Source organism: Etheostoma spectabile, chromosome 23 (genome assembly GCF_008692095.1).
Source record: "Etheostoma spectabile isolate EspeVRDwgs_2016 chromosome 23, UIUC_Espe_1.0, whole genome shotgun sequence".
NCBI lineage: Eukaryota > Metazoa > Chordata > Actinopteri > Perciformes > Percidae > Etheostoma > Etheostoma spectabile.
In genome coordinates, this window is record NC_045755.1 from 7,199,864 (window position 1) to 7,223,615 (window position 23,752).

The 23,752-nt window shown below is 40.9% G+C and overlaps 1 protein-coding gene across 6 annotated transcripts in view; it reads left to right on the top strand.

The window, feature by feature from the left end:
* Window positions 1–23,752, top strand: part of ahcyl2b (adenosylhomocysteinase like 2b) — a 45,715-nt gene that overhangs the window by 18,045 nt on the left and 3,918 nt on the right. For 2 of the 6 annotated variants that reach the window (XM_032505183.1, XM_032505187.1), the window contains exons 2-13: window positions 11,890–12,001; window positions 17,435–17,578; window positions 18,060–18,160; window positions 18,266–18,368; window positions 18,463–18,557; window positions 19,005–19,111; window positions 19,686–19,802; window positions 19,925–19,988; window positions 20,748–20,836; window positions 20,930–21,000; window positions 22,411–22,505; window positions 23,194–23,292. In XM_032505183.1, coding sequence (XP_032361074.1) covers window positions 11,890–12,001; window positions 17,435–17,578; window positions 18,060–18,160; window positions 18,266–18,368; window positions 18,463–18,557; window positions 19,005–19,111; window positions 19,686–19,802; window positions 19,925–19,988; window positions 20,748–20,836; window positions 20,930–21,000; window positions 22,411–22,505; window positions 23,194–23,292 — 1,197 coding nt within the window. Of the gene's footprint in view, window positions 1–9,591; window positions 9,658–11,889; window positions 12,002–17,434; window positions 17,579–18,059; window positions 18,161–18,265; window positions 18,369–18,462; window positions 18,558–19,004; window positions 19,112–19,685; window positions 19,803–19,924; window positions 19,989–20,747; window positions 20,837–20,929; window positions 21,001–22,410; window positions 22,506–23,193; window positions 23,293–23,752 lie in introns of those variants that run through there. The other 4 variants (XM_032505184.1, XM_032505188.1, XM_032505185.1 and 1 more) reach the window with 3 other exon arrangements.

Here is a 23,752-nt window from a genome sequence, read left to right on the forward strand (position 1 = left end):
CCTCCCTTTGCTCCCTTTGGGTTACCTCACAAAGGACCTTGCAACAGGTCTTTGCTGACCTGCCCTAGTTTTCCTCTAGTCTAGTGCATCTCTCTTTCCCGATTCAGATAGACAAACAGGCTGACTGGAAGATGTTGACAAAAGTGTTAAATCCCCAAATGTTGGAATTTAAAATGTCTATGCGGAGCCACTCTTTTGCAACTAATTCAAAAACTAATTTTTGGAACCACAAAGCTGAGAAAAAGAAACTCCTGAGTTGTAAAGTCATAGCCCCCCTAGGTCCTATAAATCCTACTCAATGTTAAATGTTAATAGCTTGCCAAGGTGCTAACCCCTCCTCCAGGATTCCTTCCTTGTTAGGACTCGTCCTTCCAAGGAAGGATCCTTCAGGAGCAGGTCGAGTCCTCCTTAGCTTTGGAGAACATGTACAATGAACAGGCTATCAAGTGCACGTCATTGCGGCTGGCGTCACTTAATTTTTTTGCTGCATTTCAAAACACTGGATGAAATGGTTGTGAAGTGTTAACTGTGCTGTTAAATTATGCTGTGGGATATAGAAAATGAATCAGCAGCCATTTCTTAATGTCACGGAAGAATCCTCCAAGCCATGAGGAGACCTACGTCATCAACGTCCGTCGAAGGACCGTTCCAATTTCGAGCATCCTCCGAATTCCCTCCGAGGACGGAGTCCTTCATTCAGAAAATTTCCCATTGACGGAAAAGATGCATATGTGTATCCTTCGCGGTCCCAAATCACCCACAATCCTATGCCGGCAGCCTTGAGGGCTCGTTTAAAAAAAACAGCTGATATAAGCGGGAGTTCGAGCGCATCGCTGACGGGGAAGTTATATTTAAATGTAAGTATCTTTAGTGTGTCCGTACATTTGTTATCACCGTTAATGTTTACATTAATGTCAAGCTTAACGCTTTAAAGCTTGTACAATGGCTATAATAATTAGGTAGATACCCCGAACTGACGAACTAACCTGTCAGTTACATTCGGCTGTTAGCTAGCTAGTTGCCGTCTTTGTAAAGTTTAATGTGGCAAGTTCATCTCTCTATATGCCGTTATCGTAATGCGTAACGTTAGCAATAGCAGAGATTTAGAAAGTTGGTGTTTATCACTGGTTGTATCTGTAGACGGGAATTATCACTGCACCATGTTAACTTCACTAGCCCCGTTCAACGAGGCTGACATGTTGAGCACTCCCGTAATAACGTTATGTTTAGCATTCATAACGTATTTAAACATCTTTATGTTGTGTTAACTTTCTTTAACAGGGACTAACGGAGGCGGTCACCAAGGACGGCAAAGCCACGACCACAGGGAGACAGAGGCCAAAGAGAGATGTTAATACTTATTTGCTATATTAAAGATTGTCTTCTAACAATAAATGCTTTAAATTAACTGGTTTGTCCGTGTCATTAAGTTCTTGGCTTGTGTATATATATAGGTTTTTCAGGTCTATTTTCCCATCAAATTGTGACCTGGACAGAGGAAACTTAATATTTACATAAGTCAACAATTATATCAATGCTATCTGTATACATGTTTAAAAAAAGAAAAGTACTGTTAAAATAAGCTTGCAGTTTACTGCATACATGTAAGATTAGCTTATTTTACAGGTCAGAAATGAAAAATATATCAGCAACTACAAGGTTACCCAGCTAATGAGCTACCACAGGCAGGTATCTCTGCAGTAAACTGTAAGTGAGAAAGATTAAATAATACTGTTGACACGTGTCAAACATGAAAAGTCATACCATTGATAAAAATCCGCCAACACAGTAAAGGTAGGTGTGTGTAATGGTCAGGGTTTGTTACGTTCAGATGAAGAAAACTACACAGTGGACTTTACCTGTATAATATACTTGTGATGCAACTGTAACAGGACAGTGTGACTAACCAAACCTCCTTGTCTGCAGTCTGCAAGCAACACCATCATCGGCACTGTCTGATCGCCCTTCATGTTGAATATACTTGTGTGTACAGTATATGTAATGTTTGACACTGTACACCTTACAGTTGTTACAACAGCATCAGACAATTCCACGTCAAAATTTAACGGAAATAACAGTAACAATAATAGTTTATTATAAAACACGCCCAAGAACTTAATGACACGGACAAACCAGTTATTTAAAGCATTTATTGTTAGAAAACAATCTTTATATAGCAATAATGTTTCAACATCTTTCTTTGGCCTCTGTCTCCCTGCTGGTCGTGGCTTTGCCGTCCTTGGTGACCGCCTCCGTTAGTCCCTGTTAAAAGACGTTAACACCAATAAGAGTTTTTTTACGTTATGAATGCTATAACATACCGTTACACGAGGGCTCATACATGTTAGCCTTCGTTAAACGTTGTTGTTAACATGGTGCAGTGTTACCTCCCTCTACAGATACACCAGTGATAAACACACAAACTTTCTAAATCTCTGCAACGTTACGCATATACGGTAACGGCATATAAAGAGAGATGAATATGCCACCGTGCATTAAACTTTACAAAGCAGCAACCTAGCTAGCTAACAGCAGAATATTATATATATAATAGGTTCAGTTAGCTAACGTTAGCTCGGGTTGTATCTACCAATTATTAAGGAATTTGTACAAGCATTAAAGCGTTAAGCTTTACATTAATGTAAACATTAACGTGATAACAAATGTACGGCACACACTAAAGATTTAATTATAACTTCACCGTCAGCCATGCCGCTCAACTCCCGCTGAGGTCCGCTATTATATTTTAACGAGCCGCAAAGGCCCGCGCATAGGATTGTGGGTGATTTGGGCCGCGAAGGATACACATATATGCTCCTCTCTGTCTATGGGAAATTTTTATGAATAGACTGATTCCTTGGAGGAATTCGGAGGATTCTTGACATTGGAACGGTCCTTCGGCGGGCGTTGATGACGTTGATGACGTGGCATCCTCCAATTCTGGCTTTTAAGTATCCTTCCTTGACATTGGGAAACACCCACTGTCTTTGCAGTGCTATGACTATCAGCGTCCTAACAACCTTACTTTACAAGCATAATGTCATGACTCTGCAGAAAGCTTGTTCAGTTGGACAGAAGGGGAAAACAACACGATGTGCTCAGTTTTTCTCTGTTGGATGTCCTTGTTGGTTCATATTGAGTTTAATAGAAATAATGGAAGGATCACAGCTGTTTTCTCAATCAGGGAAACACTCACTCACTCACTCACTCACTCACTCACTCACTCACTCACTCACTCACTCAACTCACATTCAGTTTAGTCTCTTGACAATGGATCTATTGGTTTGGCATGAAGGAGGGTTGAATGATGGCAGGAGTTCTTTTGAGGTGAAGGCCTAGAAATATTAGACAGCTGTCTAAGTTGATGGGTGATTTTATGTCTTGATGGCAGTTATTATGCATGTCCTGCAGCTTGAAAGGCTGCTTTGAGTTGTTTAACATGTAGAGATTTGTGGAAATTATTTTAAATATGATTTAATGGCGAGAGACGGTGCTTGTCTTATTGTTCTCCTTATATATTTACACTCTTCTTCCTCACTTACTCTTCCTGCTGTCCTCAGTTCACCGGAGACGTTCCTCTCCCTTTCCTGTTAAGGAGGAATCATTAAAAAATTTAAACTTCTGTAAAACACTCTATCCAAATATCTGAATATTGGTGCAGTTTTAAGGTCTTTTTTATATAATGACATTTGGCACCAGATGGAGAAGCTGACAAATTAGTCTCCTGTGAGACGGAAGGAATTAGTGTTTTTTTTTTGTTTTTTTTAAAGCCACTGCTTTATATGGCCATGCAAGCACAAAACCTCAGCCTCAAGCTTGGATGAAATACATAGAAAAGAGCACAGATTGCGATGTAAACAAAGAAGTGAATCAGAAACATGTAGCCAAGAGGGAACATGCAGGGAAACATAACCCAAGCCCATAACCCTGATGTTCAGTTCAAGGTGATGATGCACTTTGGGAATGAATTGAGGGAATTCAAGGTAGGTTACGCATAATTTTAATTTGTGTGTGCGCATCACAACAAATGAAGCCAAAGCAAGCTGGCCATCTTACTTTAATAAACATCATCAAATTTCAATTTTTGTTCCAGTACATTACCGCTTCACAAGAGCTTGTCAGCAGCAACCAGCTCTGAGTGATTCTGTAACCCAAAGTGTGCTGCTTTCTTTCTCTCCCTAAAGGTATCTTATCTGTGAAGGAGTAACGCAGTAACCGTCAGTCCCACTGTAGGCCTGTAGAATATTCATCTAGGTTAATGGTAGAGGTTAAAGGTTCATTTAAAATAGGCTGATAAGTTCATCCAATGCACGTGCAGTTTTACTAGGTAACCAATCATTTGGTTACCATTCTAAGTGTCATAAACTTGGTGCTAAAATAGTGAAGTCCATTTAACAAAGAAATGTGAAGTAAATCGACAGTTTGTTGCAAAGCCTGACATATTCATTTTGGTTTGCATTTTAGGTTTAAGTCACACAGATCCAAGACAATTTTGCAACCAAATGTCAGTTGTGATGTTTCAATGTGTGGGGCTTGAGAGAGGACCCCAGACCCAGCTGACAGCTCAAGAGGCCCAGTGTTGGGTTGCTACAGGGGTCTTCATCCCATGACCCTGTTGTGTTTGATTAGGATCGGGTTCCTTCAGACACAGGTGTGGAAACATACAGAAGATGAATTTCTTCTGGTATGGATCAACAACATGCTGTGTAAGCACAAGAAAAGCTCATGTACAGCGATATGAATACGTTTTATTTTTTTTTTAAATATTTGCAGAGTCAGGTACTTTATTTTGAGAAGCCCAAAATGTTCAGGTCCTCCTGCAGAAACTGAGAGAATATTCACATGGGACACGTGCAGACACCCTGCTGACAATGCAGCTGTAAAGACATTGCTGTATGTTTTTAGCATTGCATACAAGCTTGTATTCTTAAAGGTACAGCTGGGTCTACACACACATAGCACACTGCTACATGCAGCGTAGTGGCACAACGGAGTTCAGCGTCACTATAAAGCCTTTATTACATGTCAACACTTGGCTAATGGCATGTAGAGCAGGGGAAGGAGCTTGTTGTATTCCACCAGGAATCCTAGCAGGTGGAAAAACAAAGAAAGGCTGGAGTGACGATTAGTGCCCATTTAATTAGTAACTCATTCCCTATTGTCCTATATAGGACTGCAATTTAACATCCCTTTGTCCCTGAGTCCAAGGCAATGTTTTCAAATTGCTTGTTTTGCACTAGAGGTTGGATACCCAAACCGAAGACCCGACGGCACCCACCGGGTCGGGCCAGGTTTGGACAGATATTTAGAAATGAAGAGAGCTAGAGATAGAGGAAGCAGACCTGTTGTAGATGCAAATGGAGTTGTTGAAATAAGTTTACGTTTTGTGTCCGAAATAAACCCCAGACTGAAAACCGAGTTAATTTATTTGCTCACCAGAAACGGGATTTTAACCCTAACGTTATTCATTTTATAACGTTGGGTCGGGTTCCCACAGAAATATCTTAATGCCTTTCGGGCTCGGTTACTGCTCCCTCGGACGCAGGCCGGGCTCGGACAGAAAAATGCGGCCCGATCCGCACTCTAGTTTGCACGACCATTAGTCCAAAAACCAAAACATACGGTTTTCTATCATAGAATTATCATAAATTTGCTCCAAACTAACCTCAACAGGAATGCTCACTGGACAGCAGTCGTATTACTCATCACTTCACAGGTGTTGTTTGCATGACCATATGGGCTTGTTCTGTGGGAGAGTTTGTTGGGAAAAGAGTAGTCATGCTTTTTCAAACCTCTCTGGTTAAACACAAGCCAAAGAAATGTGTGTGATGTCAAGCCTGTGTGTATGTAGTTACAAATGTGTTTTGATACGAGTCACAGATGACGTCAGACTTGAAGTCGTGATATCAGGGGTACTGTTGACTACATTCAAGACGTTATTCACACTCATGTTTTAGACAGCCTCTGGATTTCATTGTGCTCGCAAAGACTTGGCAAAGGCTTATTACGTGCAGCTGAAATGCAGTTTGCTTGGCATTTTGCACTTAATGTGTGCATTGTTTTTGTGTGGAAAACTATTGCTATTTTGTCTGATTGGGGAAAAATGATTTCACCAAGCTGCTTTGTAGAAGCGAGAGATGACTCACATTGACCTCCTGTTTAGACAGCCATAGCAACCAAAATCAAAGCTTTTAACCTGAAGTTGGCCCGCAGTTGTTGTTGATTTCTCACCATAGAATCTTTGTGTTTTTATTTAACAGCCCACCCTGCTGTTTTTCAGGTAGATCAGAAGTAATCTCATAAAATGTTGCGTGTCACCTATTCGCCATACAAGATTTAAGTTTCATACGTAAACACAAGCCTACCTGTAACCAAATCCACCCACCCTGCATTGTTTTTTGCTACAGCATCAGTAGGGAATATTTTGTTCTGTCTGTCTCTTGGTGAAAGTACAGTCTGGACAAGCAGTGAGAACTTATTTTGTGTTTGTCACTGAAGCGTTTGCATCCCTATAAATATTGAATTTGGCTGGAAAGGAAATGAGGAGAGTGTGTAACCTAATGGGTCTCAAGACGATGGAGAGGAGCAGAGAATCCAAGCACGCCAAGGTATCTGAGTATTCATGGTGGTGCTACCCCGGGCATGAAAACACTGGAGGCCAGTATTGTAGTATATATAATATATAAATGGTTAATGTTTTTTTAGCTTTTTCCTTTGAATTTTTGTATTTTTTACCAAATGTTACCTAAATTTGTGATATGCGGTAGATCTGTTAAAAACCTGTTCGGCCCTCAGTTCTTAGTTGCTCTTCACACATTATGAAGTGCTTTAGTGAAGTCTGTTTTACGCTGTAGGTATGTACATATGTAGGTGTTGACACGGACCCTACACCGTAGCCTGACGCGCACCTCTCCAAAAATGTGACTAAACGTCGCGGTGACGCAGACGCATGGCTGCGGCATGGTAGCGTTGCATTTCCTCGCTCTCATTTCCGGCTTCTCTTCCTCCGTAAACAACATGATTAATAAAGGAGACGGTTAACTTTTCCTGCTACAGCTTTGCGATCATGGTCAGAAAGCACAGGGGAGACACTTTGTTTCTTCGTCTACGTTTCCAGTGTTGGTACTCACTCTCCCTCACTCTATCACACACTCCCCATGCACACACACAAATGCCGGGTCTGCTATTCTCTTAAGATACGCTAGAACAACACAAACACCTGTGCACAAGTATAAACTTCAGGCCACTCACATAGGCAACAACGTAAGCTCTGTGTAGAGCCACGGCAGAAGCAGAAATCCCGCTTAACAGGGGTGAGGATTTAGATTATTTGGTATTTATGGTGGTATTTAGGATATCCCTGTGTTTGTGTTAAACTGACAGATGATAGGGGTATCAATCTTGTCACCTAAAGCAAATATGTAGGTTTCCTTTAAGCTTGTGATGTTTTCAATTAAGCCACTTTATTACCTGGCTAGGTGCCTAACATGTGGGAACCTTTTCTTAAGAAATCTCTTCTTTTTTTTCCTCACCTTATTAAATCTGTTTTAGGTGTTTTTATTAGGGGAGAGTCTGCTGAGTCTGTGTATTTGCTGTATTTTCAATAAACCGGAAATTTATTGTTGTTTTTGGCACTGTTAGAGTACTAGTGTTTGGCAAAAGAGCACCATGTTTGAAAAGGATTTGTAATAGTTGCTTAGCAACATTAGGAACTGTTTTCTGTGTTGTGCACATGTATTTGTCCAGGACTACGAGTACCAAAAACAATGTGAACATTTTGTCCAAGTCCTCCTTGCCAACCATCACAGTCCACCTCAGTGGGATTGCCCACACTTGGCTTCACTCTCAGTATCCCACATCCCCTCTGCTATCTGGAAAGTGGATCCTCGTCACTACTACTGTGTTTTCCACCAGTAGATAACCAAGTTTTAACAACTCTACCACTTGCTTCTCCGCTGTCCAATGTAATTGTGGAACTCATTCACACACACACCATTGAGTGGAAGGTGGCAGTCTTGGGTGAGCTCCCCTGTGTCTCAGTATTGAGTTAACATTCATTATTCACATCAAGTCATTAGGTTCCCAATCAGTCACCATTCATAATGTAAGGAGTGCACCACGAGGTTAGAGAGGCTGAGGGTCACAGAAATGGAAAAAGAATGACGGGGAGAAAAAGTCTAGTTTGGATCCTGTAGTTGATTTGGCATGAAAACCAATAGTTGTTTGTTCAGCCCAGTATATTTCTTGTCTCTTGGCGTATTATATTATCCTTAGAGTTTTTTTTGTAAAATATAGATGAAAGAAAATCAAACCCAGGGATGTTGTAACTACTTTTGGATGTCATAATGACAGGTCTGTCCTTAGCTGCTCTCAAAATAGCAGCCAGTGTTTTGGAAAAAGCTTTTTCAAGTGTTACTGAGTCAGGTACACCTATTGAGTGTACAAGTACAGGAGCAGAGTGTTGCTGTCTGTCTTCTTTAGTTGACCTTGGTGGCTTTCCGTCATGTCAGGTTACTATGACGTCACGTTTGTCATGTGAGCACCGTTCACCCAGATTTGATTAACACATGTCTAGTAACTGTCTTTTTTTATCATATCAGCATGTGACCGCATAATAGTCACACACCTCATTCATAGATAAAGACTCATTCAGTCATTCACTCAGATGTCATTGTAAGCGGCTGTTGCTAAGAACATCTGCTCATTCACTGCCTTGTAATGAATCGCAGCAAGTTAAAATATATAGATTTCTTTGACAAGATTATATGGCCTGTTCTAAGTAAAAGATGGTTAATAATTACAGAAAAAAAAAATTATATTATATATTATATATATAATATAATTATATATATTATATTATCTATATATATATATATATAGTGAATGGATTTGCATGTAATATGTACAGAGTAATACTGTAAGAAAGACCCAAAGAGTGAGAGCAAGAAGCAAACAACTATAATTGGTTTCTGGCAGTACCCCCTGTCCTGAGGCCTGCGCTAACCTGTGATAATCTTGTCCCAAAAACGTGTCCTAAGCTCCTGTATCCCCTCTTTCTGAGCTCTCAAAATGGCCCTCAATCCTTCAGTGCAACTCTTGAGTTTCTAAAACCCCTCATCTAACCTCCATCTGATAAACTTAGAGAGACCAATAGCACTGTTATATCCTGTTACAGGGGTCAGGGTTATTGGTACATTCAGCTACACTCCTAAAAATGTGTTTTGTCCTACAGTACTATGCCCATTAATTTATTCTCAGTTCATCTGTTACATTCTGCATCATCATTAGCTAAGTTTTAAGTTTTCAGGGACCCCAATCTCTTGAACAATCCACAATTAAACAAGAATACAGAGGTAGGAGAGAGGGAGGGATTTTTCAGGGAAAATAAAAAGAAAAGTGGGAAACAATTCATTGCATTGTGTTTGCCGGCACATGGTTGGATCAGTTTGGGCTGGATTGCAGAAAAGCGTAGGCTAGAAAGAGGCAGAGGGGGAAGAGGCAGCCTATGAAATGATCAGACCTTGACAACGCACCCTTCAATGCACAAGGCCTTGAATTAGGCACGCACCATACTTGCAACTTTCGCACACCCCCGCACATGTGGCGATGCTGAAGAAAAAAAAGAATGGGGAAAGCAGTGAGCCCTGTATGAAAAAGGTAAGAAGAAAGGACAGAATAGAAGCAAATGATGGATTAGTCCTCCTTTACTGTGGGTTGTAGTAAGGGGATGCCCTGATGTTAGTTTCTGGAGGTTTAGAACACCTGCATTTAGATTAAGCTGAAAGGGAAAACTCAATAGCCAACAGTTGGCTAATATGTGCATGGCCAGTGTATGCAAATGGTCATGTGATGTGCGTTGTTGTCAGACATGTTTATTTGGTCGAAGATCAGCTCTACTGTAAAGCTAAAGCGCGTGTGTGGACGGAGATCATTTTTTTTTCAAAATGCTGTTTAAAATTGAAAACGTAGTAGTGTAGATGTAGCCAGAGAGCTGTAATGTTTCATTATGGACCTCTCCGTGCCTGGTTGGAAAAGGTGTGTTATAGCCATGGGGCACCGCACTTCTAAACAGGGTTTCCTCTATGTTGATTTTGTAGTGGCGGCCCATCATGGCAACATTTCTGCCACCACGGTATCAGAAATAGGGATGTACAAAAAATGTAGTCGCGGTTGCCTTTTAAATTATACTGCCTACGTAATGCAGGATAATTTGGATACTATTCACAGTTTTTGGCGTCGTCCATTTTAACTCCACGTACTGTTGTGTTGATGTAGTTTGTTGTCAAAACGTTCGCTTTCTTCCGAGTCGACTATTAATCGAACAGCTCCACCAAAAGTGGTGGGTCCGTTCTAAGTGTAGTTGTAGATGTTAAGTGCCCTAGAGTTCCGCCAAAAATCTTAAAGGAAACACTGACTTAAGAAAAGAGATTACTGACTTGAGGGAGTTAAAGTAAGGGGTACAGAAATTAGAAAAACTGTTGATGATTTCACGTGTCGACATAAATCCTCTGGTTATGAGCACTCAATGTTCTTTGTGATTGGAAAGCAGCTCCAACGCTTGGCACATGAAGGAGCAGGGGTGGAAAGTTTGAGGTACTTTACTTGAGTCTTTTCATGTCACTTGTACACCACTACATGTATGAGGGAAATATTGTATTTTTACTTCATTACAGATTTTACCTCAATGCATGAGTGCTAACAATCTAACATCTAATAGTTTTTAGTTTACAATGTGATATTTGTACTTCCACCACTGTATATACACACACACATACATACATACATACATACATACATACATACATACATACATACATACATACAGCTTCCTGGTATCTGATGTGCATATACACACAAAGGATGTGTCTGAATGTCAAAAATTAAGTTTCAAACTTGAAAATACCTGCTACCTTTGTGTCTATTTCATCAAGGACAATGAAAAAGAATTGAAATGACGAATGGCACTGGTTCTGCTTCCTTTCATCAAATGTTTAAAGCTTTTCACCACCTCCGTCAGAGAACCTTGGCATTGGCCACTCACACATTGGCATCTCTCACATCCCACTACATTTCTTGACAGAATGAGTTGCTGTGATTTGTGGGCGTCATTCAACAACTTTTCTCAGTCAGAGATAAAAGAACACAACATTTCATGTTGTTTTCATGCTACTTTTCCACCGAACATGTTTTGTTCTATTTGGTTTTATGGTAGGAATAAGTTCAGCTATTAATACTCTCTAATATCTGTAAATGAATTATGATGCACCGAGTTATTGACTCAGTAATAACGAAAAGATAAAGCGATAGAATCATGGTCAGTGTGGGGCCTGACTACCGTTAATAGCCAAACACCTATTCCGCAGACGTACCCAGGGTGAACTGTTGTACCTTGCGTCCGTTGTGTGGCCTTGTCGCTGGTTGATAATAGCCCCATTGTTTCCATTATCTTTTAAAGTCAGAGTGAACTCAGACCTGGTGTCTTTCTGACAGCAATGCACTTGTTCTGTCTCTCCTTTTTTATTATCATTCTTTTCTTATATTTCTAAGAAAAAAAACATTTTGTATGTATTCTGTTGTCCTTGCGCAAACCCAACATGACCTGACTCAAAAAGAAATGGAGTCATTACAGAAACAGTCCAAGATTCCTCTTAATGTTTGGCTATTGAATTTCATTCATGAAGTGTCCTCATAACCCTAATTAAGGTTACCACAGTGTATGCTAATATAAGAACTGTTGTAAGCCTGGTGCTCCATAAAGCAAGAAATACCTTATATGTTACTACTTGAAAATGAGTTATGACAAAAAGAAGTTGTTCATGTGAACCTCGTTAATTCATTGGTAAAATCTGTATCGAGTTCTGATCTCTGTCCCCTTTGTCTTTTCACCAGCAGATCCAGTTCGCAGACCAGAAGCAGGAATTCAACAAGCGCCCCTCCAAGATCGGCCGGCGCTCCCTGTCCCGCTCCATCTCCCAGTCCTCCACAGACAGCTACAGCTCAGGTAGACACACACCCAAACACACTCTCTTCCTCTCCCGCTGCTTATTAGACACGCCGGTGCATGTGACATGTTTCCCTTACGTCTTTTTATGACACCAAATATATCAAAAGTGTTTCCCCTGAAAGAGTAGTTGGGTGACTTTGTCGGTTTCCTTTGTCGGGTTACACTTTTTCCCCAGCTCAACTCTGTCGTTGTTTCATTGGCTTCCATTCTCACACTCTGACGCTGCGGTTCATGTGATACTCTGGGCTCTGTGTTAGAGGATTATCTGGTTGGTTGAGTGCTGGACTATTTCTTGGCCGGGCGCAGTGATTTCATGAAGTCTTGTTGTCACCTTGAAGACAGTGAATAAATGTAAATGGAATATTTTTATGTAGTGCTTTTCTAGTCTTAACGACTACTTAAAGCGCTTTTACATAGTACAGGAACCATTCACCATTCAAACACTTTCATACACTGTGGTGGAAGCTGCCGTACAAGGTGCCACCTGCTCGTCAGATAAACACACACATTTATACTCTGATGGCATCAGGGCTCAGTGTCTTGCCCAAGGACACTTCAACATGGGACTGCAGGGCCAGGGATCAAACCACCAAACTTCCAATTGGCAGGCTTGGCTCTACCACTGAGCCACAACCACATAAGAGTACTGTATTTCACAAAATGCCAAACTTTTCCTAATATAAGGCAAAGACCAGATAAAAAGTTCTTTCAGTATTGAGAAATAGTAGGACAGCATCAAAATCAGTGAGCACAGTCTGATATGAATAATCCTGTTCCTTTTCTGCCCCTTCCCTGCTCTCACTCTTAATCTTTTGCCCTCTTGTCATCACCACTCAAAGAGCCTTTAAACTTGAATCAGCTTTAGCAGCAGTGTATAAACATTTCCAAAAACTCTGCTTTTAGAGCTCCTGCTGTGTGTCAGGGTCATTCACTGACCATAGATCTTCTAATGACACCATTAACATGATGAATTAATCTGTACTGCTTAGCTCTAGTGGCAAAAAATGATAGACAAACAGATGGACGACAAATGGACTTTCAGTCAGTATTGGTGGATAGCTGTAATGGGTCTCTCAGGTCAGTGGTGTTGTAATATTCAGTACTCTTACTGAGAAAGGATGAAACATTTTGAAACCACCGACCGTAAGAGCTTGTTACCTGCTCTTTTTCTGCTCACTGGCTGTTTGTACTATTGCTTCTTCCTCAATATTTAAAACAGATCCGCTGACCATATAGTGTACAATATGCCCATAGCTGGTTGATTAGACCTGTTTTTAAGGAAGAATAACACCACTAATGATGCTCTGCTAACTTGGTGACAAAATGTTTGCATGTTCTACAATCTCTTCACAACAAAAGCATCCCGCTGTTTCGCCAGTAGGAACCAAAACACAGATTTTTAGGTTGAAGCTACAAAAATACTGGGAGCTGGACACAGAGACTTTTAAAACAGTTTTCTCTCTAGTCTCCAGCATGCACACATTTGAGTTTACCTACTGAGGACACAACAAGGGGAGGAGACATGCATTGGCCATGGTCGGCCCTGCTACAGAGGCAGGATCACAGTGGCACGGCTTGGCACAGCTACGCCTTTCTGTGAAGCGCATGTCATCATGGCTTGGCTTAAGAAGACCGACCTGGGCCCATTGGAAAAACACTAAGATTGTTTCTTTAGAAAAGGAGCCTTAGCTAATGCTTAAAATATAAAGTAAACAAATCACAGAGAGGGATACAGTATATGTTAGTGTTCTTTCGTTTAGAAGAAAAAAGAAGTTTTAGACTAATAACTTATTATTCGTCACATACACTTGTACAGTACAATGTAGTGAAATTCAATCTCTGTATTAAATCCGTCCTAGGTATTAGGAGCAGTGGACCGCCACATACCGTGTCGGGGGAGCAACTTGGGGTTCAGTGTCCTTGAGCTAAAGTGCTCAAGGACATTTAAGCGTGTGGCCGGAGGAGCCCTCTTTGGTCACCCGGCTTTATAAAAAATATCTGAATCAACTTCTGCCCCTGTTTTCATCATTACATTTGATGTCATTAATGTACATTTCTTAGCAGGTAGTCTGCAAGAGCCTGTTTTCACCACACGGCAGCAGTCTTACTGCTTGAATTTTATATTATATTTATTGTTTCGATAAAAATTCAGCTTTGCTTTTTCAGCTCTAGATCAAAATTGTCACACTCAATGCAGGTTCCCTTTCTAAAGTGAGATGTGAGTTTGTTCCAATTCCCCTGAAACACCCATCTTGTGTTCTACGTCCTTTCTCTTCACTTTTCTTCGCTTCTCTCCTCAGCATTTATTCACTTCCCTCCTGCGACCAGATCATTAAAGCACTCGCCCTTCCAAGAACCTTCCTCTCCAGCCTGAGGCTGCCAGATCATGACTAAAGTAATGAACGAGATTGTTTTGTGAGATGGTGAGATAGAGAGGAGAGCACTTAATCTGCATTTATTTTACTCATTGCTTTGACAAGCTCACTTTTGCCTGTGCTCTTGGATTCTTTTCTAACAGCAGCTATTGTAAATTGAGTGACTTGTGTCACTGCTCCTAATATTAAGTTTATTTTCAGAAACATGTGCAACCCTATTATCTCCCTTTTTGAACTCTGTTTTGTGCTTTTTCTTTTTTTTTCTCCCCGAATTGTGCCGATTCCCTGTCTTCTCCCATAATTCCCTCAGCAGAGTGCCTCTTATTTCACTGATGGTTCCCACAGTGCTGAGGACAAGCTGAACACACTAGTAGTACTTTTGCCAAGACTACTTTGGTGTGGCCTAGATCATGTTTAATAAGGGTTCCTCTTCAGGTGGTGGACTAAGTCTGTAAAAATACAATTATGAATCAGCTTTTAATAACTTCAACATGTTAAATATGCCAATGTAAAGAGTTGTAGATTTATACAACCAAAATCATTGTCATGAAATTGCATTACACTCAAAGGGGAAACTGTTTACAGGTCTTGAGGTGTACTCCTGCATATGGGAAACTGTTGTACAATATTGTTTGTAGCCCAAGAGGGAGCTACACAAAGTCTGATAAATTAACTCAAATGATGTGACTCTGTTGGGGTTGAAGACTACAAGTTAGAAAGAAGGGAGTTTACCAGACCTGTGTAGCATGCTCCCTAATCTCTATATGAAACTACACTGACACAATGCTACATAACTGAATCTCCAATCTGAACTCTTGGTGGTCAAATTGCATTGAGGGTAATGTAGGAATGAGTTTTTGTAAGCAGAAGAATGCGTGAAAACAAAAGGACTGCATCGATTTTTATCCTTTTTTTTTTTTATAAAGTCTGTGTGAGTCTGACACTGTTATACAGTGCTAGTGCAAAGCTAAACTGATACAGTACCCTTTTCATGAACAACAAAGCCTTACATTTAATAAAAAAAGAGAAGAAGAATCTGTATTATGGTCTTAGTAGTGGCTGATACTACTAAAAGTATGAGGTTGGAGTTGTGGGATATGTTGAGTATATTCTATTTAACTCTTGGCAGTATCTAAAATCCTTGTGGTGAATGTAGAAGACTTTTTGTTTACCTGTACAAATGTCTTTGGCTTTGTCCCAATATCCTTTGCAAGTATCAGTAGATCCACCCTCATGACCCCTAAGATCTCTGCACACACTCTCTCCCACCCTTTCTTCCTGTCAGTACGGATGGCAGATTTCAAAAGGAAATGGTGCACTCATGGATTATTACCTTTTTAAAGCCTTTCCCCTCTTGGCACAGTACAGCATGTTCTTTAACTCCAGTATTGTAACAGTGCTGGCAAAGTACCCAGTGTTATCTGGTACTTGTTCATGGCCATTTTGAAAGGGTGGTAGGAGTGATAATGGTATAGTGTACCTGCTCTAGAAAAGAGGGACTGCACCTGTGTAGTGAGTCAGCCTGAAGCACAGACAGGAACCACAAAGTGCTGGTGCCAGACATGGAGGCATCTCATTACTAAGTATGCAGCTGTATACTGTGGGCACTATTGTTTATATCTCCCAGAAGTGCTCTAATACCTCTCTATGACCGGTTTCATTTATTCTGTAGTGTTAAATTTGTGCTGTGTTTGTACTGCAGTCTCATATTGTGAAGGGTTTTGCAGACAGCTTTATAATCAATTCAATGTGGTGCCGTGCAGAATCTGTGGCCTGCCAACGTCAAATTGCTGGGTTGGGAAAAATACAGGCTTATTCACAGTGAAGAAACCAAAGGCACAATTGTTTGTCCTGCCTTGGCTTATTCAAAGTGCGTTACATAAAACATGAAGGCATTAAGACGAGTTCTAAAAAGAACACAAGGCAGTATAAAAAGACATGTACATAAATTAGATGTAAAGGATTAAAACAAAGTTAAACAGAAGATTAAAAATAAGATGAACTAGAATAAGACGAATAAGACTAAACGGTAGAATAGAAATTAAACTGCAGCCTATAGTGCAGTGCAAAATATGAAACAACCTTAAAGTTATTAAGAGGATGTGGCAAACAGAAAAGTTGTCAGCCCTGATTTTAAAAGAACTGAGAGACTTGACATTTTCTGGGAATTTCTTCCAGATATTTGGTGGCATACAACTGAAAACCGACAAGACAACCTGAGAGGATTGGACGCTTCATTACGGAGCAGCAGATCAAAAATGTATTTCGGGGCAATGGTCCTGTCTGTCCTGGGCATCTTCTCTCCTGTCTGCACTGATGGCAGACTGATTTGCTTTGTGTTGATCTGAATGAAGGCGATTTGAGATGCGACAGTGCAGCTTAGTGGCAACCATTAACATTACATGTAGTCCCTTAATCTCTCATCTTATGTTGGTAGAGTTATTGAGGCTGTGATATTTTGTCTTTGTGGGGCAGAGGCTGCCGTGTGTCAGGGTGCATCATCTTAGGCCTGGCCCAATGGGTGTCACATACAAAAGTCTGGTCTTATCAGTGCTTTAACTGCTCCAAAAAGATGCCTCCTTCCCTAGAACAGATAGACATTAACAATTTAATTGATCCCCTTTAGACCACAGGCTTTGCTGAGCCATGTGTTGAGTCCTCTCTTGACGGATGGCAGTGGTCTACTAGCAAAAAAAAAAAAAAGGCTACTTTGTCCGAACAATTCAATGAAATCCTGCTTAAGCACTTGTGAGACTTTCTTTCTTTCTTTTTTTCTTTCTTTCTGTGGACAGCCAAAGACGGGCATAAACACAGACCATAGTCAGAATGTCGTAGAGGTCAGAAGTCTTCTGTTTTGTGAATATCCTTGTTTCAAATACGAGCAGTCTTCTGTAACAATTTACAATTTAGAACAGTCAGTGGACTTCTTCGATTTTGATAGCAGAGAGGCATTGTGTAGACAAGGGCGTATTGCAACAAAACCTTCTTCCAATGTGGAAGGGGGGGGGGGAAGAGACTGACAATACTGACGTCTTTTTGTGTGTTTCTTTGTTAGCGGCGTCATACACGGACAGCTCTGACGATGAGACGTCTCCTCGGGACAAACAGCAGAAGAACTCTAAGGGCAACGGAGACTTTTGCATCAAAAACATCAAACAGGCCGACTTTGGCCGCAGAGAGATTGAGATTGCAGAGCAAGGTAAGCAAAACGACTGTCACCGTTTACTGAAAATAAGGGCAAACTTAAGAGTTAGGGGTTTGCCAAATTGCCATCCAAATGTAGTGCAAGTTTTAACTGTAACAGCAGTGAAGGGGGGCGTGTTGATGCCTCCTTCACATTGCTGAGTGACCATATGTTCCATGCCACTGCAAGTGCGAGCACCATTTAAGAACCAACACATAAACACACATCGGATTACATAGAGAGCCTCAGCTGAACCCTGCAGGCTACGTTCTCTCTGTCACACACACACACACACACACACACACACACACACACACACACACACACACACACACACACACACACACACACACACACCCTTAGCATCAGTAACTCCTTCAGCTGGATGAGTTGATGGATTAGTGATGAAGTATTAGAAGGATTAAATGATGGGAATTCCTTAACCATCCAGCTGATTATCCACTCATGTGTTCGGTTTTTTGTGCGTTTCTCTCAGAGATGCCAGCCCTGATGGCTCTGAGGAAGCGAGCCCAAGGGGAGAAACCCCTTGCCGGTGCCAAGGTGGTGGGCTGCACCCACATCACTGCCCAGACTGCTGTGAGTAGGAATGCAAAACACACACACACACACACACTCCACACATAAGACAGTTTTACTGCAGCAGCAACAGCAAAAAGTCCAAATTGACCCTCTTCTCCTCAGGTGCTGATGGAGACTCTGTCAGCTTTGGGGGCTCAGTGCAGATGGGCAGCCTGCAACATCTACTCCACCCAGAATGAAGTAGCAGCTGCCCTGGCAGAGGGAGGTGAGACTGGAAGTTTGTCTGCCCTTTTCTTATTTGTCTTTCATTTCATTAAATCTTTCTGTCTATGTGTAAAATGCTTCCTTTCTCTTTCTAGGTTTCAGTGTGTTTGCATGGAAGGGTGAGTCAGAGGACGACTTCTGGTGGTGCATCGATCGCTGCGTCAACGTGGAAGGCTGGCAACCCAACATGGTAGCACACCTGCATTCTAAATAAAGCTTACTTAATCATCTTTTCTTGTTATTCCCATCCTAAAGTCCCTGTTGTTGTTGCGGCTATTTTTGCACTGACAACTAGATCTTTTTAAATACAAGGAATCTGTTTTCACACTGGGTAGGATTACAGGAAGAATATTAGGTATTTACAAAATAAAACATGCATTTTTACTTAGCTATACAGTAGATGTGGTTACACAGATTTCTTTTTTTTATGTTTAAGAACACGTGACTTATTTAAAATGTAAGTGACCCAGCAAATAATCTTCAAGTTTAAGAGTCAGTTTCAGGTATTAAGAAAGTTTTCTCTTTCTTTCTCTTTCTCTCTCTCTCTCTCTCTCTCTCTCTCTCTCTCTCTCTCTCTTTCTCTCTCTCTCTCTCTCTCTTTCACTCTGCTCCCTCTTAGTCTCCGATTGTCTGTCAGATCTTGGATGATGGTGGAGACTTGACTCACTGGATCTATAAAAAATACCCCAATATGTTCAAAAAGATTAAGGGCATTGTAGAGGAGAGTGTTACCGGTGTGCACAGGTAGGACTCACAACTCATATCTTCTCTTGCCTTTGTAGTAAGCAATTTTGTTGGTAAGATATTACGTAGCCTCAGTTAAAACTACTTCCCTGCATTCTGAACAGGAAAATATACAACTCAGACACTCAGACACTCAGACACTCAGACACTCAGACACTCAGACACTCAGACACTCAGACACTCAGACACACACACACACACACACACACACACACACACACACACACAGTTTCTATAGTTTCTGGTGTGGTAACATCGCCATCTAGTGGTGAAAGTTTACCACTATTAACAGTGCACTGAAACTCCACAGTTAAGGCCTTGCTGTGTATATATTGTAAGAGTAGAATGTTAAGTAGAACAGTTTAATATTTGTTTAATATTTAGAGATAAATAAAAAAGTATTGTATGATGAAACTAAGCATGTCTTTGATATATGAATGATTATTATTATTATGACTGGTGATTCCAAACTGAGCAAATAAAAATTATGTATTTTGTTGTATTTTATTTTGTGTTACCGAGCCTATCTCACATTTTAACATCTCTTTTAATCTGTGTGTGTGTGTTTGTGTAGGTTGTACCAACTGTCAAAAGCAGGAAAGCTGTGTGTTCCAGCCATGAACGTCAACGACTCTGTGACTAAGCAGAAGTTTGACAACCTCTACTGCTGCAGGGAGTCCATCTTAGACGGGTATGAAACTGTCTCCTGTTAAGCCTCGTTAGGGATTATAAAACAGAACATGGTTGTTGTTTGAGCATTTAATGTTGCATGGCAATTCCACCCACCTGAAATAATTGTGTTTCTGTCCTCAGCCTAAAGAGGACCACTGATGTCATGTTTGGAGGCAAACAGGTGGTGGTGTGCGGATACGGAGAAGTAAGGCCGACATTTTCATGCAGGCTTGTACACAATGCTTGTTTCCTGAGAGATCTAATAAGTGAAATACAAGTCAGGTGAAATCCCAGTAAAACTCAAATAAATCCACTTTAGAAGACAAGTAAGATGATTTTTAAGGCACCAAAGCAAGTCTGGGAATTGCAAATGTGGTTACACAATTCAGTATGCAAAAGCTTGTCTTGAAACAACTTTATTAATATAACCAGTCACATGTAGAAACTCCTCACTGACTGTAGCAGAAGCTAGCTGCTGTTGCCAGCTTTTGTTAGAACTTATTTGCATACCATATTTTGATCAAATGTTCATTATAAATGAGGGCACATGGTTTGCTATCCTATTCATTGTCCATATAAAAAAAATAAACGTAAACCTTTAACAACTTGTAGTTGATTTTGTTATGGCAAGTATTCTCTAAAGTAGTAAATCCCAACCAGGGGTACCTGTTTCCCAGGGGGTTCTTTTTCAGTTATCAAGGGGTATGTGGGGAATTGTGGAATAATTCATCTAATTTGAAAAACAATATATCATTTGTGTTTTATAAGGGAAGACGAAACACATGATAAAATAAACATATAACCAGTAAAATACCAGCAGAACACCACCGGCTGTTGCTGTGGTTGAGAATGCATTAAAACAAACAAAGCACGCAGGGAAGTCCCAACGGCTAAACAATGATGGACAAATGGTTGAAACCTACCGTTCTACTGTATGATGATATCTCATGTCTGTCATCCTCAGGTGGGAAAAGGCTGCTGTGCTGCTCTCAAAGCAATGGGCTCCATTGTCTACGTCACAGAGATCGACCCAATCTGTGCCCTGCAGGCCTGGTAAGACTCGGCATGTTGAGCAAATGATGCCTCGCTGCCGTGGTTGTCATTGCATTAGTCTTATGTTCTTTGTTCTGTTTCCCCCAATCACAGCATGGACGGCTTCAGGCTGGTGAAACTGAATGAAGTCATCAGACAAGTGGACATCGTCATCACCTGCACAGGCTAGTTCAGCCACTGTCTCTCTCTGTATTTCTCTGTCTCCATTAGAGAGGATCTCTCATTCACAATTGGCAGGCAGAGTTGAAAATGTATAAGGAACATGCAATTCAGTCAGTGTTCGTTTAATAAGAGTCTACCAGTCACAAATCAAGTTGAACTTGTCTCTCTGCTTCATTACCTAATGTTGCTGGCAGGCCTGGAGCAGAGGGCTCTCTTAAGGGTGACTGCTTTTGAACAGAAAAGCTAATCAGAGAATAATAACGTAAAAGGAGGGGCATGGCATTTGTGAAAGATTTTGCAAAGTGGTGTAAAATAAATAAAACAAGACATGCATTTGCTCTAAGGCCATGTACTGGTAGCTCCATTAAGGGCATTGGAGCCCTTGTGGAAACATTTAAAAAAAGTTTGTTGGATTCTTAGTACTGGGGGGAAAAAAAATAACAGTGAATATCTGCTGATAAATCATACATGAAAGGGTTTATATTCAGGCATCATATCTTTTGCAGCAAAATTCAAGTCATAAAACTTTGCCTCATTTTGCGTAAGATGCACTTTGCAGACAGGTGGAACACTCAAACTAAATCATTTTCAAACCTAACAATCAATGGTAATCGCGCACCGCTTGGATTTGTTGTGCTCAAAGTTTAAATCAGAATCAGCTTTATTTGCCAGGTATGAGGAATTTTGCTTTGGATTGTATTGCTCACAATGCGCTTACTCATACAAAACAAACAAACAAAACAAACAATATATACACAATATAAACAGAAACAGTATAGACAGGTTCAGGCTCCTCCTGAAGTCCACGATCATCTTCACAGTTTTGAGCGTGTTAAGCTCAAGGTTGTTCTGACCGCATCAGAGAGCCAGCTGATCAACCTCCCGTCTGTAGGCCAACTCACCACTGTCCCGGTTGTGGCCAATGACCAAACTTCAGGAGTTTAACAGATGGGTCTCCTGAGGTGCAGTCATTGGTTTAGGGGGAGAAGAGCAGTGGGGAGAGCACACACCCCTGGGGGGTGCCTGTGCTGATAGTCCATGTGCTGGATGTGATGTTCCTCAGCCTCACCTGCTTTATCAAAAATTATTTCAACTTTGACCTAGTTGCCACTGACCTTTCAAAAGTGCAACTAGTGGGATAACAGCATGTTGTTACCTAGCAATGGGAAATGGCTTCCTTTCCACCCCTGATGACAAATACCTGCGCTGCGCTCTCTGAGCTTTGCTGTGCGCCCTACCTTGCCGTGCGCACTGAGCCAATCACGTATCATATGTAGGCGGCTTGTCACTCTGCTCACTTCTTTGTGTCTATCTTATTTTACATTTTTGCTGTCTTTCTTTTTTAACCTTTTGCTCTTTGTACATTTGTCCCCAAATTCTTTTCTCTCTCTCCCCCCCTTTCCCACCATCAGGCAATAAGAACGTGGTGGTGAGAGAATACCTTGACCGCATGAAGAACGGCTGTATTGTCTGCAACATGGGTCACTCCAACACCGAGATCGATGTGGTCAGTAACCAGCTTGTGTTAACTTGTGAAATAACAAAATAATAGTGAATAACAAACAGCCATAAAGATTAAATCAATAATCAAGAATCGGTGATACAGAAACAAGCCATCAAATCATAACAAGGAGTCTAAAACAATGTTAAACTTGGTTTTACCCCTCTGGGCAGTGTAGCTGATAAATCAGTTAACTGTTAACAGATTTTACTACTTTATAAAGGTTATGACCCCACTGCTATTATGCCTTTGTTAGAACAGCTTAGTTCTGAAGTAAACAAGACGTTTAGGTTTTTTATTACTCGTGATAATGCAGTGACTGTACAATAAAATCATAGAAATAAATAGCAACTAATAATAATAATAATAATAATAATAATGATAATAATAATATAGAGCACAAAGATAAGGGTCACGGTGCACTGATTGTTTTCTCCTGACCATACAGTTGTGAAAGAGAAGTGTTAGGAATAGAAAAAATAGAGGAAGGAATGAAAATTTTGTTTTTTTTAAGAAGACAACCATCAAGGAAGTAGTTCAGACATGAGAGGAAGTTGTGACTCACTTCTTAAATTTCTTCAGTCCTGGAAAAGACCAAGCGCACTGAGTCAACTACTGGCCCGTGTTGTGACAGCTCAGCCCAACAGAAATAAGAAAAAAAACAAATGATCATGATGTTGTGCTTGTTCTGTAGGCAAGTCTGCGGACTCCTGAACTGACCTGGGAGAGGGTGCGCTCTCAGGTGGACCACGTCATCTGGCCGGATGGCAAGAGGATAGTGCTGCTGGCTGAGGTACGTACACACACACACACACACACACACACACACACACACACACACACACACACACACACACACACACACCCCTGCATATGCACACTGCAGGTTAAGACTATGCGTGTGTGTGTTTGTTACAAGCCGTGACGGAATGAGAGCGGGCTGTCAGGGCCAGACAGACAACCTGCCAGCCCATGGATGCCTGTGTCTCTGCTGCGGTTTGATCTCCAGCAGGTTTCAACCACATCAGTAGATCAGCAGCTCCATCCTTGCCTCTCTTGCCTCCATCAGCACTCTTTGTTCCAACAGTTCTCGTCCAAAATAGAGTTGTGTTCCAAAATTTTTTTGTTTATTTAAAGAAGTAATACATCATCTTAATAACATCATTCAGTGTCTCAAAGTTTAAAAATGGATAGCTTTTTATTCCTCTTTGTTTTACATTGTAATGCTATATTCTTATACATTTATTCATAGA